General features: G+C 33.7%; 1 protein-coding gene across 1 annotated transcript; it reads left to right on the top strand.

Annotated features, from left to right (window-relative positions):
* The first annotated feature begins 17,193 nt into the window (after positions 1–17,193).
* On the top strand, positions 17,194–17,910 carry LOC107841199 (F-box/kelch-repeat protein At3g06240-like). The gene has a single exon (XM_016685186.1). It carries the CDS (start codon positions 17,194–17,196, stop codon positions 17,908–17,910), a length of 717 nt encoding a protein of 238 aa, XP_016540672.1.
* Positions 17,911–18,228: the final 318 nt, after the last annotated feature.

Raw genomic sequence — 18,228 nt, 5'->3', positions numbered from 1 at the left:
GGCTTGTTTGTTTAAAACTTCCATTTTTCTTATTTATACCCCTCTTGTCGCAATTTTGCATAGGAATAATATAGTTGACGGAATTTTGTCAATTCCTTCATTTAAAAATAAAGAGGAAAAAAGCTATTTGTATAAAAAGGGACCATGTTGTAGTTTTTAAAAACTTGTATTTTTTTCCAAGTTTTAAAAATATTAAAGGAATCCATGACCCCACAACCTTGACCCACTTTTTATCTTTTTCAAGACCTAATCCTAAAAAATAAATCAAAAATAATTTTGGTGTCTATGAATCAAAATAAGTTTTGAAAGTGGGTAGAAATTAAAATTGTCTCTACTTTGAAGATGTATCCATTGGTATCAGGTTTATTTAAATCATGATTGTTTACTCATCTGTGAAGAGAAGATATACAAATGCCTTACTGAGGAGGTGTAATAGTAGAGGTAGGCTGAAGAGCGTATGTGTTTATTTTCATGGTAGGTATATAATCCTCTTCTTTGACTTTCTCTTGTCAAAAATTTGACGTCATAAAGTTGTTTGTACATGTTGAAGTCTCAGAGCGACCACTTTTTTGCTTTGCAAGGGGTTATTTAAAGGAAAAATTATCTAAATATACAATATAAGTTTTTAAACTTTTAAAATTTCCCCACTTCTAAAAAATTACTTAAATCTCAATATTTCATAATTTTTGGTAAAATTAAGATACAAGTTAAAACACCAAACTACAAAAAGGATTCTTTACCAAAAATAACCCACTTCTCCCTCTTTATACGCCACAATTTGTGGAGCGATTTCTATCCAACTTCTTCATTCAATTCAAAACTTGAAGTAAGGTAATTTTTCTTCCTAAAATTTGCTTCAATTTCTTCTAATTGTTTTATATTTTTTTTTTCAAAAAATTTATTTTGTGCTTAAGTTTACAGAGTAAAATTTGGGTGATTTGGTTGAGCAATTTCTTTGATTAATTATTTTTTAGGCTTCATTGTTTGAATTGTCATTATGAATAGAGATTTGGGACCTTCCTTTAGTCTTGGGGTTTCTCAATTAGAAAGTATCAAAGAATCTCATGAAGTTGTTAACTTCGTTTCGGAAAGTTTTGATTATGAATTTGTTAACTTTGATGAAAATAGATTAAAGCATAGAAACGATCCCCAAATTATGAAGAAGTTGTGGCAAAAGCATTCTAAGGACAAGAAAAAAAAGTGGTTCTAAGAAAAGGGGATCCAATAGTCCTGAAAGTAAAGCTCCCTCCAAGAGAAGAAGAATTGTCGAAGCAATTTGCAGAGATAAACTTCCCAAGGTAATTGTATGTTCAGATCTATTGAATGTTAGGCCGAGATACATATTTTGGGTTGCATAATACGTTTAGAATTTCATTGTTTATCTGTTTTTTTGTTGCTAAGTTATTTGTATCTTGTGTATTTTATTTTTTCTTGAAATTAATATAACAAAATACAAGTTCATAAATATATAGATACATGTTAAATGGACTTGTATATGTGAGTGATTATTAATGCTTTGATTTGTATCTAGTTTTGTTCAATTTTACTTAAAGTCTAAATATAATAGATACATGTTTTTATTTTTAAGATACATGTTATATTAACTTGTATTTGTGAGTTACTGTAAATGTTTTGATATGTTTCTTGTGTTGTTTAAATGGTATTGAAAGTAGAATTATATAGGATACATTTTTCACGCTGAAATACATGTTGTAGAGATTAAAGATACATTTGTATAATCTTATATCTAATGTATTATGTTTTTAGTGCTTTTATATATATTGTACAGTCTAAGAGTAAACTTGTTGCATCTCAAATAATTTTTTTATTTTTTTTTATTTTTAGGGATTGAATTACGTTACAAGTATGTTATAACAAGTTAAATACATTGATAATATAAAAATATTTTTACATTATTTTTTTATAAAAGTTAATTTAATCTTAAATCCTTAGATGGGGAGCTCCTGTGCATCCTAAATTCTGCACCTGATCAGACAGTAGCTAGACAAGCCCCCATTTTGTATTAGATACATAATAACAAAACATGTATCTTTCTGTATTAATATGTATCTTGTTCATTATCTGAAACAATTGTCTATTACCTGCATTAATCACATTACATGCATAAAACATTTAATTTGTACATCCTACACGAGAAAGAACGGATGTGATCCATTTCAAGTGAAATACGTATCTGATATAGCACAACAAGAAAGTGAAAGTTTGTACATATTACATTACTTTTTGAGATGGTTTCATTAGCTTATAATTTTATATTAATTTTTCTAATTAAATTACTAATTTTTATTCAGGGATTGTGGTGTATTTGTAGTTGTATATGCCAAGTATCTAAGCGAGGAATTAGACATTCCATCTTCGAAAATTGATGCTCACTACCATTATCTGAGATATGCTAGTCTTTTGTACACGTACGAATCTATAAAAGAAGACAATGGATACTTTAGTGAGAATGACGATCCACCAAAGCCAAGGATGAAGTTCACACCAAAAGAAACCGATCGTGTTTTGCGTATTCAGTAGTTGTTAATTTTTGGCTAGTAGACTATTGAAAACATTGTTGATAATATAAACTTTGATGATGTTAGTAGTGTTTAGACAAACATACATTAAGTTTTTTTAATGAATAAATACTTCTATTTTGCATTAACATTCTAACGCAATGCTAAATAACATAAAGATATATTTATGTTATCGTTATGATATTTTTTCCATGCAATGTACAAACATTGTATTGGATACATGTTTTACTGTATTTTATAATTTTATGTATCTAAAATAAAGAAAGATATATTACAATATAGGTATTAACCATCACAACATTGTCGTATTATGTATCTATAACAGTTTTTTGTTATAGATAATTCATGTTGTCTCTTACATGCATACCAAATTATATCATAACCAAAGTCTTAAAAATATTAACCTATTACATTTTACATGTGAAACAAATTATTAGATCTTGTATCTATAATTTTATATGAGATATATATTCTCAAATTGTATGTATCTATTATAAGGAAACTGTTTTACTATATAATCATAGTAACCAACTAATTATTACATTTTTATGTATCTACAACCCTTTTTATTAATGAAAAAAGATGTTTGACTATAACCTGCATAACAAATTCTAGCAGAACTTATATTACTAAATCTTAATAATATTGACAAATTATATTTTACAAACGATACATATTTGTTAAAATTTAATCTATAAATTTAATGGAAATACATACTATAAGAATGTATCTATTTTCTATCGTTCACTATGGCAGAACTACTAATAGAATGTATAGTAATATTGTCAATTCAATATATCTAAAATTCTACTTTATGTGTCACGAAAAAATACACCATCAAAACATATATAACTAAATAAAAAATTAACAAAGAATGCTATTTATTTCGGTAAATTTCTTTTTCTAAATTTCATAAAAAACCAAGAATCTTACCAACTAAAATGTCGAACAAAATAGATAAAAAATCTAGCAACATTCCAAGGAACTATTCAACATTATTCATTAGTCAACTACATTTGTCAGTCCTTCTTTGAAAAGAAGTTGCAAGTGTGTCACGCCCCAAAATGATAATGACGGATAAGAACCATATACACTTACTCTACATCCACTTTATGACGTACATGAAGTTATGGGATAATAACGAGTAGGATATTCAGTAAGATTTACATATATACACGAGAGAGTTACATTTATAAAACTATACAATACTAAATGGTGTCCATGAAGCCTCTAGTCAGTTTAACACGCTAAACTACAAGTGACTAGGTGGCATCAGGCCCGTCATGCCCAACCAGAGACTTGTACATATAATCAAAATACTACGCATAGACTGGCTCCAGGGAGAGTTGGAGCTCACCAAAATATCCGCTGAAAACAATAATGGAGTCTAACGTGGACGTCTGCTATCCTGAAGGTCTGAGCCTGCATTAACCAAACATAGTGGGCCCACGACGTCAGTACATAAACAACATGTACTGGTATGAAAGAAGACAAAATAACAGTTGGACAAATACAGAAGCTCATATGAGTCAAGTAGTAAAGAGAAAAACGTGTGAGCCAACAAGTAACACCTATACGATATGAACTAATAACTTATGCATCAATTTTATTAGCATCATACATAATATTTAGACAAACGTTCATTGTAATATAGAATTTATACTTTGTCTAGGTGATGCACTTATCCTATAAGTCATACAAATGATCACAAGATGGCCTTTCGAAGGCAATCTAAGCAAGTATAAAGTATATGTTGCCCACATACTCATTGCTATGATCTCATATTTGTAACTGTAATCGCAGTCTGTATCCAGGTACGCCCCGCCCAGGGACTCACTATAGGGGTCTTTCCACAGGCCATAAGTGCCATATGTTGGCTCGAGTTAGGAAAAACCAATGCACGACATTCCAAATAATTCCAAATACAAATGATGCCACAAAGGCGGGTACGCCCAATGGTTGGGCTCACTATAGTGGCCTGGTCTCAATCCTTTGCACAGAATCACATCGAGAGATATGCCAAGCAAAACCTATGTACCTTTCCGTCGTTAATGTTTATCAAATAATGCCTTGAAGACCTATGACATATGAGTTATAGTAATGATCATCTAGATAACCTATATAAATACAACTATAACCTTATTATTTACTTTTACTCCTAATGTGTGGTATCCACATATATATTGTGGCCTAAAGGCTTCAAGTATAGAAACTTATAATGTTATGATAGTAACATGGAAATTTAACATAAAGAGGGAAAGATAGATGCTTATAAGCTTGATGATAGAACGAGGGAATGGTATGTAAGGCAATATAGAGATTTCACTTCCATTTTTCACAAGAATTATACTAACATCAAATGGTAAGGAGCACAAGACGTAGGGTGGTGCCTTAATGGCGAGGGAAGGTTTAGCTTTGCATACCTTAGTGCTTAGCTAGGTAGGATAGTATTTCAGGTCCCAAAATGACACTACACGTGGGAGTATAGATTTTATATTTCCAACCACCAAGTTCCGCTATCCACAAAACAATCCACTAATTGCACAGATAACATATGCGTCCATCAGTAACTCATAGGAACATCTAACATTTTAGTTCTATATTCATCAATCATACCCGAAATCAACCGGGTTCTTTAATAAGCATTCCAAATGAATTCTTTAACTCTTCAAGTTATATAGTTCCATGTTAAACCACTCAATTTATAGAAATACCCAAAATATCCTCTTTTATCAAAACTTTTCCCTTTCCTCGTGAACCCATTTCAAAGATTAGAGCAAAGATTCAAACTAAATAACCCCAATTACATATTTATATACAAATTCAAGAAAGGAACAGAGAATTTACCTCTTGAAATTCAACTTTTTTTAAAAAAAAATTCTTTAACTTATGTGCTCCATTTGGACAAAGGATCCTTCCACCACTTATAATCTTCTCTTGACAATTCCAATTAAATTGTCCTTGATGATAAGAAAAAGAAAGAAAGAAGATTCAAAGAGGGAAAGAAACAGAGAGCAACCGTCTTAATTTCTTATTTTCTGGAGGTAATTTCCAGTGAAATAAGAAAAATGATCTCTCCTTTCCCCTTTTTTTTTTTTTTTTTTAAAATCCAACTAGTACTGCACGTGTATAGGTTTTTCTTTTTGCTTTTCTTTTGTTTTGCTCACATATTAGTACTTAACATGACTTTCCCAAAGACACGAAATTTCCTTCTTCCTTTTATTTTTTTTGCTTCACCTTATCACCTACTAGTAGTAACCATATAAATTATATACACTATTGTCGTGCACATATGTATGCACTATAATTTTTCATAAAATACGTACGCCACATAACTCTTTAGAAATTTAGGGTTGCACTTGCTTAAAGTATTAAATTTGGATTCACAAAAAAAATTCTAAGGTGCTACAATCTTCCCCACTTAGGGTCATTCGTCCCTGAATATTGTTTATACCTTACCTTCCATTCCATAACTATCTAATACATTCTTAAGATCGTTTAATCAATTTTGGTCTCACTTGACCCATCATAAGGCCTTAAATTTGACTAACTCTCTAAATTTTAAAAAAATTTCGCCAGAGTTTCCTTTGTAAATAGGCCTATCGGGTACCTGTCAGCTAGCCAAAATATATCCAAATACGCTTCACAGATCATCACAACACATATAATACTCAACAGACAATGTACGAGGCTCCTCTTCGCCTTAAACTCAAGAAATAGTACACAAGGATTCTCTTCGTCTTACACACAATTAAAGGTCATAATCAATCATGTAACTTACCTTATACCCCGCATCCATGTGTTGGTTCCATGTAAATATCAAGTCTCATAGGCATAATTCATGTACCTAAACATATCAAGATCAAATCAGATATCAACAGAATAAATTATAATAACACTAATAATCACATAAAGGGAAAAATAGTTTAAGAACCTCCGGGTAGTTTTGGAACAAATATGGGTACTTATCTTTTATATCTGCTTCTGTTTCCCAAGTGGCTTCTTTTACATTTTGGTTTTTCCACGACACTTTTATTGAAGCTATGTCTCTAGATCTCAACTTTCTGACCTGCCGATCTAATATAGTCACGAAGACTTCCTCAAAAGATAAGTCTCCAGCAAACTCAATACCTTCAATAGGGATGACACGACACAACTCTCCTAAGCATTTATATAGCATAGACACATTAAAGACAGGATGCACTGCAGCTAACTCTGGAGGTAATTCTAGCTAATAGACTACCTAGATAATTTTGCGAATCACTTTATAGGGTCCAATAAACCTAGGACTTAACTTACCCTTCTTACCAAATCGCATAATGCCTTTCATAAGCGACACTTTCAAGAACACGAAATCTTCAATTTGAAATTCTAAATCTCTACGTCGCACATTTGTATACGATTTTTTCCTACTCTGGGCAGTATTCAACTGCTCTCGTATCAGTTTAACCTTTTCTATGGATTGATGGACTAGGTCCAGACCCAATACCTATGTCTCACCTACTTTGAACCAACCAATAGGTGATCTACATTGTCTTACAAATAGAGCTTCAAATGGAGTCATGCCAATGCTGGAGTGATAACTGTTATTATAAGCAAATTCTATTAAAGGCAAATGATCATCCCAATTACCTTTAAAGTCCAACACGCATGCTCTCAACATATCTTCGAGCATCTGAATGGTGTGCTCGGCTTGGCCATCTGTCTGAGGATGAAATGCAGTACTTAGGTTCACCTGCGTACCCAAGCTCTTATGGAATGATTTCCAAAATTAACCTTTAAATAGGGAATCTCTATCTGAAATAATGGATATCGGGGTCCCATGTAGGCGGACAATATCTTTTACATATAACTTAGCATAATCTTCAGCCGTGTTGGTATACTTAACAGGAAGGAAATGGGCAGATTTCGTCAGTCGATCAACTATTACCCAAATAGAGTCATGTTTCCGGTAAGACAAAGGTAAGCGTACAACAAAATCCATAGTAGTAGCATCCCACTTCCACACAGGAATACTAAAGGTTTGAGTTAGGCTAACAAGTCTTTGATGTTCCGCCTTCACTTGCGGACAATTAGAGTACTGTGCCATATATTCTGCTATATTTTTCTTCATGTCATTCCACCAGTAGATTTCTTTAAGGTCATGATATATTTTTGTAGAACCGGGATTAATTGAATAACGAGAGCAATGTGCCTCATCCATAATCTATTGTCGCAACCCATCTACATCAAGTACACATAATCTACCTCGACACCTCAAGGTGCCATCACCTGCTAGTTCAAATATCGTAATTCGATGTTGTTGAATTACCTCTTTGTATTGGAACAATAAGGGGTCATCGTACTGCCTCTACTTAAATAATACCACGAGCGATGACTCAGCTGAATTAAGTACAACACCACCACTATTATCAGAGTCCACAAGGGGAACGCCATGATTGGACAATTTGTGAACATCTCTCACTACTTCCCGATGAACAGGTGGTAGATGTGCCAGACTACCCATAGATAGTCGACTAAGGGCATCAGCTACATATTACCTTTACCAGGATGATAGAGAATGTTGACATCATAATCCTTCAGTAACTCTAACCATCTTCTTTGTCTTCAGTTCAACTCTTTCTGCTTGAATAGATATTGGAGACTCTTATGATCTGTAAAGATATCAACATGCACTCCATATAAATAATGACACCAAATTTTTAGTGCAAAGACCACTGCTGCAAATCTCCTATAGTAATCGGCTAACCCCAAGAAACTATGCACCTCAGTAGGAGTGGTTGGTCGAGACCAATTCTTCACAGCTTCTATTTTCTGAAAGTCTACTTGGATGCCTTCTCCAGATACTACATGACCAATAATGGCTACCGAGGTCAACCAAAACTCACACTTAGAAAAATTAGCATACAACTGGTGCTCTTTGAGTTTCTGTAATACTGACCTCAAATGATTTGCATGCTCAACTTTATTACGTGAATATATCAAAATATCATCTATAAATACAATCACGTATATATCAAGGAAGGGTTTGAAAATCCTATTCATCATATCCATGAAGGCTGCTGAAGCATTCGTTAGTCCAAATAACATGACAAGAAACTCAAAATGCCTGTATCTTGTCTGAAAGGCTATTTTGGGAATATCTGCTTCACGAATTCTTAATTGATGATAACCAGACCTCAAATCGATCTTTGAAAAGTATTTAGCTCCCTGTAATTGATTGACTAAATTATCTATTCGGGGAAGAGGGTACTTGTTCTTTATTATCACCTTGTTCAGTTGCCTGTAATCTATACACATCTGCAATGTACCATCTTTCTTACGTACAAACAGTACTGGCATACCCCAAGGTGATATACTGGGCCGAGTGAAACCTTATCAAGTAAGTCTTTTAACTGCTCTTTTAACTCTTTCAATTTTGCAGGCGTCATTCTATAAGGTGGAATTACTATCGGCCGTGTACCGGAATCCACATCAATACCAAAATCAATCTCTCTAACAAGAGGTAATCCAGGGAGTTCATTAGGAAACACATCTGAGTACTCGTTCACCACTAGCACAAATCCTAAAGTTGGTCCCTATTTTTCAGCCTCAATGTCTTTCACTTGGACTAGGTGATACAAACACCCCTTTGCTATAATCTTTTGTACCTTAAGAAAGGAAATAAACCTTTCTCTAGGCATCATAGAATTACCCCTCTACTCTAAGACTGGTTCTCCTGGGAAGTGGAAATGGGCTATTTTGACTCAACAATCAACTGTAGCATAACAAGAGGATAACCAATCCATACCCATAATAATATCAAAGTTAACCATTTCAAGTTCAATCAGATTAGCCAATGTAGCACGATCACATACTGTCACTACACAATCATAATAGACTCGTCTAACTATAATAGAATCTCTAATTGGAGTCGATACTGTAAATGGTTCTTGTAAAAACTCCAGCTGTACTCCAAACTTCTTAGCAACGAATGGAGTAATATATGACAAGGTAGATCCTGGGTCTATCAAGGCATATACATCATATGAAAAGACGACTAAGGTACCTGTGACCACATCTAGAGATACCTCTGAATCTTTCCGACCAGCTAGTGCATACATATATTTTGGGCCTGAGCTCGAACCAGGACCTCTACCCCTACTAGATTCTCTGCCTGCTGATGCCTGAGGACCACGAGAAGAAGTAGGCACTGATGAAGACGAAGCTGATGCAGACCCTGTAGGCTGTGATCAGTTACCTCTACCTTTACCTTTGAGCTATGGACAATCACGTACCATATGAATCTCTATACCATACCAGTAACACGTATTAGAACCACACCGATACTCTCTTCTATGTGGTCGGCCACACTGCCTACATATAGGTTAAGATGGTAACCCTCGACTAGTGCCCCTCTGAGGTCGTAAGTCTGGTGCTCTAGAAGTCTGGCTCTGCTCATACCTATTCCTCAAGAATTGAGTTGGAGCATTATATGTGGAGCACACAACTAACTGGGTCTTCCTAGGTGGCCCTCTACTAGTGGTAGCTCTACTGCTCCCTTGATACTGGCTGGTCGTCCTAGCTCTCTTACTCTTCCTCTTTTCACTATCTATTTTATAATTACACTGATCTTTCTCTATCTGCTGTGCACGTGCCATAATCCTTGCTATATCCAAATCTTTGTTCATAGCAGCAACAGAAAGAAGGTCCTTTAAGGGACCCACAAGGCCATTCACAAAGCGATGAATCCATTTTGCTTGTGTGTTAACCACCTCTGGAGCATATTTGGACAACTATGTAAACTGCAAACAATACTCTTTGACACTAATATTACCCTGCTTTAGAGATAGGAATTCATCCATGTTTTTCTCTCTCAGCTCTAATGGCATGAAGTGATCCATGAAGGCTTCTACAAATTCTGTCCAGACCACTGGAGGAGCTTCCTGACATCTCGAGGCAACCCACATCCCACACCAATCAGCGATGAGTAGCCAATTCAACTGCATCTATATTTGAGACCCGCATCACCTTACAAATTCAATGAGTCTCATCAATGAATTATTGAGGGTCCTCTGCAAGCTTAGAACCTGTGAAGTTTGGTGAATTCATACAGAGGAAATCTTTGATCTTAGATTCGGCTATCCCTCCTTGAGTAGCAACAGATACATCCATATTCTATCTTTGGGCCTGAGCGGTGACCAACTATGTAAGCAACTGTATCGCTCCCTTAATATCTGGGTCTGAGTCACCTGGTGGTGGAATAGGAACTACTGTTGGTACCAGTGGAGGTGCAGAAACCCCTGTAGGCCCTTCCATTCCAGGCATTTGAGAACCTGAAAGCATAGAACCAAACAAACTTTCTTGAGTCCTATTCAGATCCACCAATACCGAAGATTGCCCGGTAGTGGTTGCCTCATGAGTAGTGCTAGTAGCAGCCTATTGGGATGCTTTATCCTTTTCTGTAGTAGACATGGTCTATATCATAAATAAACAGAACAAGGGTCAGAAGTAACTTTCTATGACTTAACCCTATTGAACGATCAAGATTATCAATGAAGGTCAAATTCCTAAATGTCCATGTAGTCCCTTAATTATAAATGTGGCGCGCAACAGATCGATAAGTAAGGTCCTACTAGACATGGTTTCATAGACTCCCTTGGACACCTAAACCTAGGCATTCTAATACCAAGTTTGTCACATCCCAAAATGATAATGACGGACAAGAACTGTATACACTTACTCTACAACCACTTTATGACATACATGAAGTTATAGGATAGTAACGAGCAGGATATTCAGTAAGATTTACGTATATACACGAGAGAGTTACATTTACAAAACTATACAATACTATATGATGTCCATGAAGCCTTTAGTCAGTTTAATACGCTAAACTACAAATGACTAGTTTGCATCAGGCCCGTCATGCCCAACCAGAGACTTGTACATATAATCAAAATACTAGGCATAGACTGGCTCCAGGGAGAGTTGGAGCTCACCAAAATATCCGCTGAAAGCAACAATGGAGTCTAACATGGACGTCTTCTATCATAAGGGTTTGAGCCTGCATTAACAAAAATTGGTGGGCCTGAGACTTCAGTACATAAACAACATGTACTGTTATAAAACCAGACAGAATAATAGTTGGACAAATACAGAAGCTCATATGAGTCAAGTAGTAAAGAGAAAAATATGTGAGCCAACAAGTAACACCTATAAGATATGAACTAATAACTTATGCATCAATTTTATTAACATCATATATAATATTTAGACAAACGTTCATTGTAATATAGAATCTATACTTTGTCTAAGAAAGTATAAAACATATGTTGCCCACATACTCATTGCTATGATCCCATATTTGTAACTGTAATTGCAATCTGTATCCAGGTACGCCCCACCCAGGGGATCACTATGGGGGTCTGCCCACAGGCCATATGTGCCATATGTTGGATCGAGTCAGGAGAAACCAATGCATGACGTTCCAGCTAACTCGAAATACAAGTGATGCCACAAAGGCGGGTACACCCAATGGTGCGGCTCGCTATAGTAGTCTGGTATTGATACTGTGCACAGAATCATGTCGAACGATATGCCAAGACAAACCTGTATACCTTCCTATCATTAATGTTTATCAAATAATGCCTTGAAGGCCTATGACATATGAGTTATAGTAATGATCGTCTAGATAGCCTATATAAATACAACTATGCCATTATTATTTGCTTTTGCTCCTAATGTGTGGTATCCACATATATACTGTGTTTTAAAGGCTTCAAGTATAGAAACTTATGATGTTATGATAGTATCATGGAAATTTAACATAAAGAGGAAAAAGTGGATGCTTATAAGCTTGATGGTAGAATGAGGGAATGGTATGTAAGGCAATATAGAGATTCCACTTCCATTTTTCATAAGAACTATACTAACATCAAATGGTAAGGAGCACAAGACGTAGGGTGGTGACTTAGTGGCGAGGAAAGGTTTAGCTTTACATACCTTAGTGCTTAGCTAGGCAGGATAGTATTTCAGGTCTGCAAATGACACTATACGCTAGAGTATAGATTTTATATTTCCAACCACCAAGTTCCTCTATCCAAAAGACAATCCACTAACTGCACGGATAACATATGCGTCCATTAGTAACCCATAGGAACATCTAACAGTTTAGTTCCATATTCATCGATCATATCCGAAATCAACCGGATTCTTTAATAAGCATTCCAAATGAATCATTTAACTTTTCAACTTATACAATTCCATGTTAAACCACTCAATTTATAGAAATCCCCAAAATATCCTCTTTTATCAAAACTTTTCCCTTTCCTCGTGAACCCATTTCAAAGATTAGAGCAAAGATTCAAAGTAATTAACCCCAATTACATATTTATAGACAAATTCAAGAAAGGAATAGAGAATTTACCTCTTAAAATTCAACTTTTTTTTTTTAAATTCTTTAACTTATATGCTCCGTGTTGACAAAGGAATCCTTCCACCGCTTATAATATCTTCTTGACAATCCCAACTAAATTGTCCTTGATGATAAGAAAAAGAAAGAAAGAAGAAATAAAGAGGGAAAGAAACAGAGAGCGGCCACCTTAATTTCTTATTTTCTAGAGGTAATTTCCAGTGAAATAAGAAAAATGATCTTCCCTTTCCCCTTTTTTTTTTAAAATCCAACTAGTACTGTACGTGTATAGGTTTTTCTTTTTGCTTTTCTTTTGTTTTGCTCACATATTAGTACTTAACATGACTTTCCCAAAGACACAAAATTTCCTTCTTCCTTTTTTTTTTTTGCTTCACCTTATCGCCTACTAGTAGTAATCATGTAAATTATATACACTACAGTCGTGAACATATGTGTGCACTATAATTTTTCATAAAATACGTACGCCACATAACTCTTTAGAAATTTAGGGTCGCGCTTGCTTAAAGTATTAAATTTGGATTCACAAAAAAAATTTCAAGGTGCCACAAAGTGCACCTGTTGTGACCTTCATAACCACATCTTCCGCAATAGTAATTGCTGCTCGATGTCACTGTTTCACTTGATTTCTTGTGTCTGTTTTTCTTTGGCCTTCCAAGTTGACGTTTGTATTTAGGTGGTAACACAACTTACTGAGATGATGCTTTAAATGTCCAAACATATTCCTCTGAACGACATCGTAAGACATAACTGAATTAATGAAAACAAAACTTCAACTTTTTAACCTTGAGTTACTTTCAAACTGTATAATAAGACATCAATATATTCACCGAGATATATAATTACACATCAATATATTCACCTAGATACAAGATGATCAAAACGTATCTTTTATCATAAAGATGTATCTCGACTAAATTAACATAACGTCATGACTAAAACACAACAAGAAACATAAATAAACATAACTTCATAAATGGAGATACAAGATGGGGCAAAATGTATCATTTTCATAACAAAATGTATCTCGGCGTGAAACTTGTACAACATGTATCTAGGAAATTTTACAACATGTATCTAGGACATTTCTATTATATATGTGAAACCAAAACACAACAAGAAACATAATTAAACATAATTCATAAACTAAGATACAAGATGAGCAAAATGTATCATTCTTAGAACAAAATGTATCTCGGCGTTAATAACATAAACACACAAAAAAAATCTGTAAAATAACCAAACATTGAATACAAAATTAAATTAACGTACACAAAATTAACAACATCAGCTACATAATAAACATAACATACCTTTTCTTGTTTGATCTTTTGGCATAGTAATTGAAGGAATGCTCAATTGCAAATCGCGCCATAACTGAAATGAGAGTACACTTGTCCTTGTAGATTTACCCAACCTTAACATCACTATGTTTGCAATCAGTAATGATCTTGTTTCCCTGGCTATCCAACAAAGACATAGGAGAAGTAGAATTAGATTTATAACTAATAATTTCTGCAACTTTTTTTGATGGACTTTCCAAACACATTACAACACCAACTTTCCCATAAACAAAAAAATAATTCTTGTCCGATCTTTTGGCATAGTAATTGAATGAATGCTCAATTTCAAATTGACAAATCAAATAAAAAAAATTGGTATATTTTCTCTGAACAAGAATGAAGATTTTTCAATTTCAAAAAAATAATACAAAAACGTTTATTAGTTTTAATGTGGTGGAGTAATATTCTGATTAGCATAAATTGTGAGATTTTATTTTATTTTTTACCTTAATTAGTTAGATTAAATGCTGATTTAATGCAAACTAATTTGTTACATCCCTTAAAACGTGCTGATTTAGTTAATTATTATTTGTATTTATACTATGTATCTAATGTGATTAACATGTATCATCAGAGGTCAAATGTTGAGATTTTAGGAGATTTTGAAAAAAGTTAAGAATTTTAGTAATTATTAGTAAACATGTCGTTATATACGTAATTTTTACTTATTTTAAATATGTAGTTTGGACATGCCAAAAACATATATATTATGGCGGCTGACTGATATTGACCGAAAATTCACCTTAACCAATCACTATTTTATAGCATTAAAACTTACAAGAGAAATCAATTCGAAGGTAACGATAGAAGAAGGTATTCTCCTATACGACTTCACATTTGCATCGCACAGAAATTTTACCTCTCATGAATCCAAAATTTGAAATATGAAAATCAGAATAAAATGCTTTGACTGCATAAGAACAATTAAATCTAACTATCTGGATTTAATTTGAAATCCCGATCGAATTAAGGCACTACGAAAATATAATTAGGTCTTTGAAATACTATAGATTATATCGGCCGGTTACAACGTCTAAGGTTGTTCTAGAATAATCTTGAACATGAGAAACATAGAAAAGGGAGGTAACACCAAATCCTAGATCAACCATTTACAATTAGAAGATAATATTATTGTCTGTGAAAATTAAAGAAAAATTAATTTGCTCAACACAGAGAAAAAGTTTTTCAACACAGAGAAAAAGTTTAGTATTGTGATTACAAGAATGTGAATTTTTCTCCAGATGCTCAACGGGACAAAAATATTCAGAAGAAAGCAGTAAAATTGAGGCCAATGTGTTAGGGGAAAAGTGATCAAACAGTGAAAATAAAAGATATTTGGAAACGAAACAAGAGAAAATGTATGCAGTGTTTAAAATATAGCTAGCAAATCAAAGTATATCGTGGAACAATTTTTCTAATTACATCGGACCATTTTTTTTTTTGTAATTCTTTTTTGTGGCTGGTACATGTTTTGTTTCTTTTTTTTTTTAAAAGAACATGGCTGTATTTTCTGTAAACTAATTACTTTATTCTATATATTTGAAACTATCACCGTCTTTTATCAGGCTAATTTTTATTAATTTGGACTAGCTAAAGGGATCTTTTCAGTAGCTAAAATTTAATTTTTAATAAATAATTGATCTAAAAATATAAATTCGCGACAATGAAGTTATTACTACTAAAGGCTAAATGTCTTTTTGATGTAGTAAATATGTAGTATATTTATACAATTGCAAGTCGGAAAGCAAAACTGAATTTATGTCTAAATAGGAATAATATTATATATTAGGTTTCCTAATTTTTATTTAAAGTAGGTTTTGTAATGTTATAAATTGAGTTTCCACTTTATATTTGGACAAATATATACAAGATACCCTGATCATACTTACGCCAATGGCCCCGCCAAAAACTAACCCTAGCAACAAATCAATGATTACACCAAAAACGTTCCGAATGATATCATAATTGATATACTCAAAACTTCCTGTGAAATCAATTTTAAGGTTTAAACGTGTTTGCAAATCATGGTATTTTTTAATTCAAGATGGAGAATTCATCAAGCAGTACCATGATACTCACAAAAATTGTCAAAAATACTTTATAGCTTCTGGCAGACGCAACAAGAATCAATTGGATTTCTACCACTACACCATGGACGTCTTCCGACATGATTCTAGTAGTACTGCCTCTCTTGTTGAGTTTCCGGTTCGAATTGATCAATTACGAATGGTCAATGGCAAGGGCGACTCTACCCTTATAGAAAAAAGGCGACCGCCTTAGGTCCCCGAATTTGAGGGCCTCATTTTTTTTTTCTTTAATAATAATAGATTATAGTTTTTTCTGAAAGATTTAAATATTATTTGTAAAAAAAGATAAACTTTTTATATAAAAAAGAATAATTTGAATAAGTTTGATTTATTTAGAATACTACTCTTTCGGTTACATAATAAATGAATTGTTGGGTTTTGGCACACAGATTAAGGAAAAAATATTAAAGATATAAATTTAACACAACTTTTCATTTTTACCCCCCAAAAAAAAAAGTTGACCTTGTAATAACTTTTCAAAAGTTAATTGGTTGTCAAATCATAAAGGTAAATTTATAAAAAAATTTAATGATTCACTTATTTTTAAACACCAATAAATACCCAACAATTCACTTATTGTGAAACGGAGGGAGTTGTCACAAAAAAAGATTGAACGCAAGAGACTTTTTAAAAAAAAGTTAATTTTTACTTGAAAATTTAAGGCCTTTTATTGATTTTGCCTTAGGCCTCTAATGTGCTTAAGCAACCCCTGAGCAATGGCATACAGTATTTCTCATCTAATGGGATACTTCTTGTAGTATTTCTCATCTAATGGGATACTTCTTGTAATATACACTGATGACATAATAGTTATGTGGAACCCGACCACTAGAGAATCAAGAAGAATTCCTCGTCCGAACTGGAGTACGAGCACTGAAAGGATGCGTGGTTCTTATAATTTTTGCTACTTACCTTGTATTGACAGCTACAAAATACTTAGAAGAGGACCTAAAGCTGCTAACAGTATCATGGAAGACATGACGGTTGATATATCTTCAACGAAAAGTAACACATGGAAATCGATTGACCCTTTTCCTCCAAATTGTCGTTATTTCTCTTATAGGAACATTGTTATGGCAGATGGAGTTGTCTATATGATGCAGCTGAGGAAAAATATGATTAATCGTACTATATTATGTTTTTGTATGGAAAAGGAACAAATACAGGAGGAATTATTGCATCCGCATAAGACAGAAGGGGCAGGATCTGTTTTGTGTGGTGTAGGAGAAAAACTTGGTGTGACTATAATAATATTGGGAGATAATCATAGAACTCTAGAATATTGGTTGTATAGTATGGAAACAAATTTATGGAATAAGATATTGACAATTTCATGTCCTAACAATAATAATTTGAGACATCTGAGTTTTATGAAGGATAGAGAAGTGTTGTTTCGCAAGGACAATAACAACTCTGGATTCATGGCTTACAATTCAACAACACAAAAGTTGGAACAAGTTAATGTTGCTGGGATTGAAGGACTTTACTTCAGTAATTTTGTAACTTATGTGGAGTCTGTCCTCTCCTAATTCCTAGAGGTTATAAGTTTTAGTTGTGTTGTCTCCCAATGCTCGGTTGAGATGGTTTATGCATATGAACAAAAGATCTACAAATTTCCAGGAAGTGTGAGATTTTGCCTATAGTGGCTATTGAGAGGTAGCGGTAGACCAAAGAAGTCTAGGAGTAAGGTGATTACTGCAACTTACTGATTGATGACATGACCCTAAATTGAAAGATATGAAGGTCGATAATTAGGATAGAAAGTTAGTAGGTAGTCAAGTATTGTCTAGTTCTCCTGTCAGTACTGTTAGTATTGCTCTCCTTTTGTCTTATTGTTCAATTTTAGT

The sequence above is a fragment of the Capsicum annuum genome, chromosome 9, assembly GCF_002878395.1.
Source record: "Capsicum annuum cultivar UCD-10X-F1 chromosome 9, UCD10Xv1.1, whole genome shotgun sequence".
NCBI lineage: Eukaryota > Viridiplantae > Streptophyta > Magnoliopsida > Solanales > Solanaceae > Capsicum > Capsicum annuum.
This window is presented reverse-complemented; position numbering and strand designations above follow the sequence as displayed.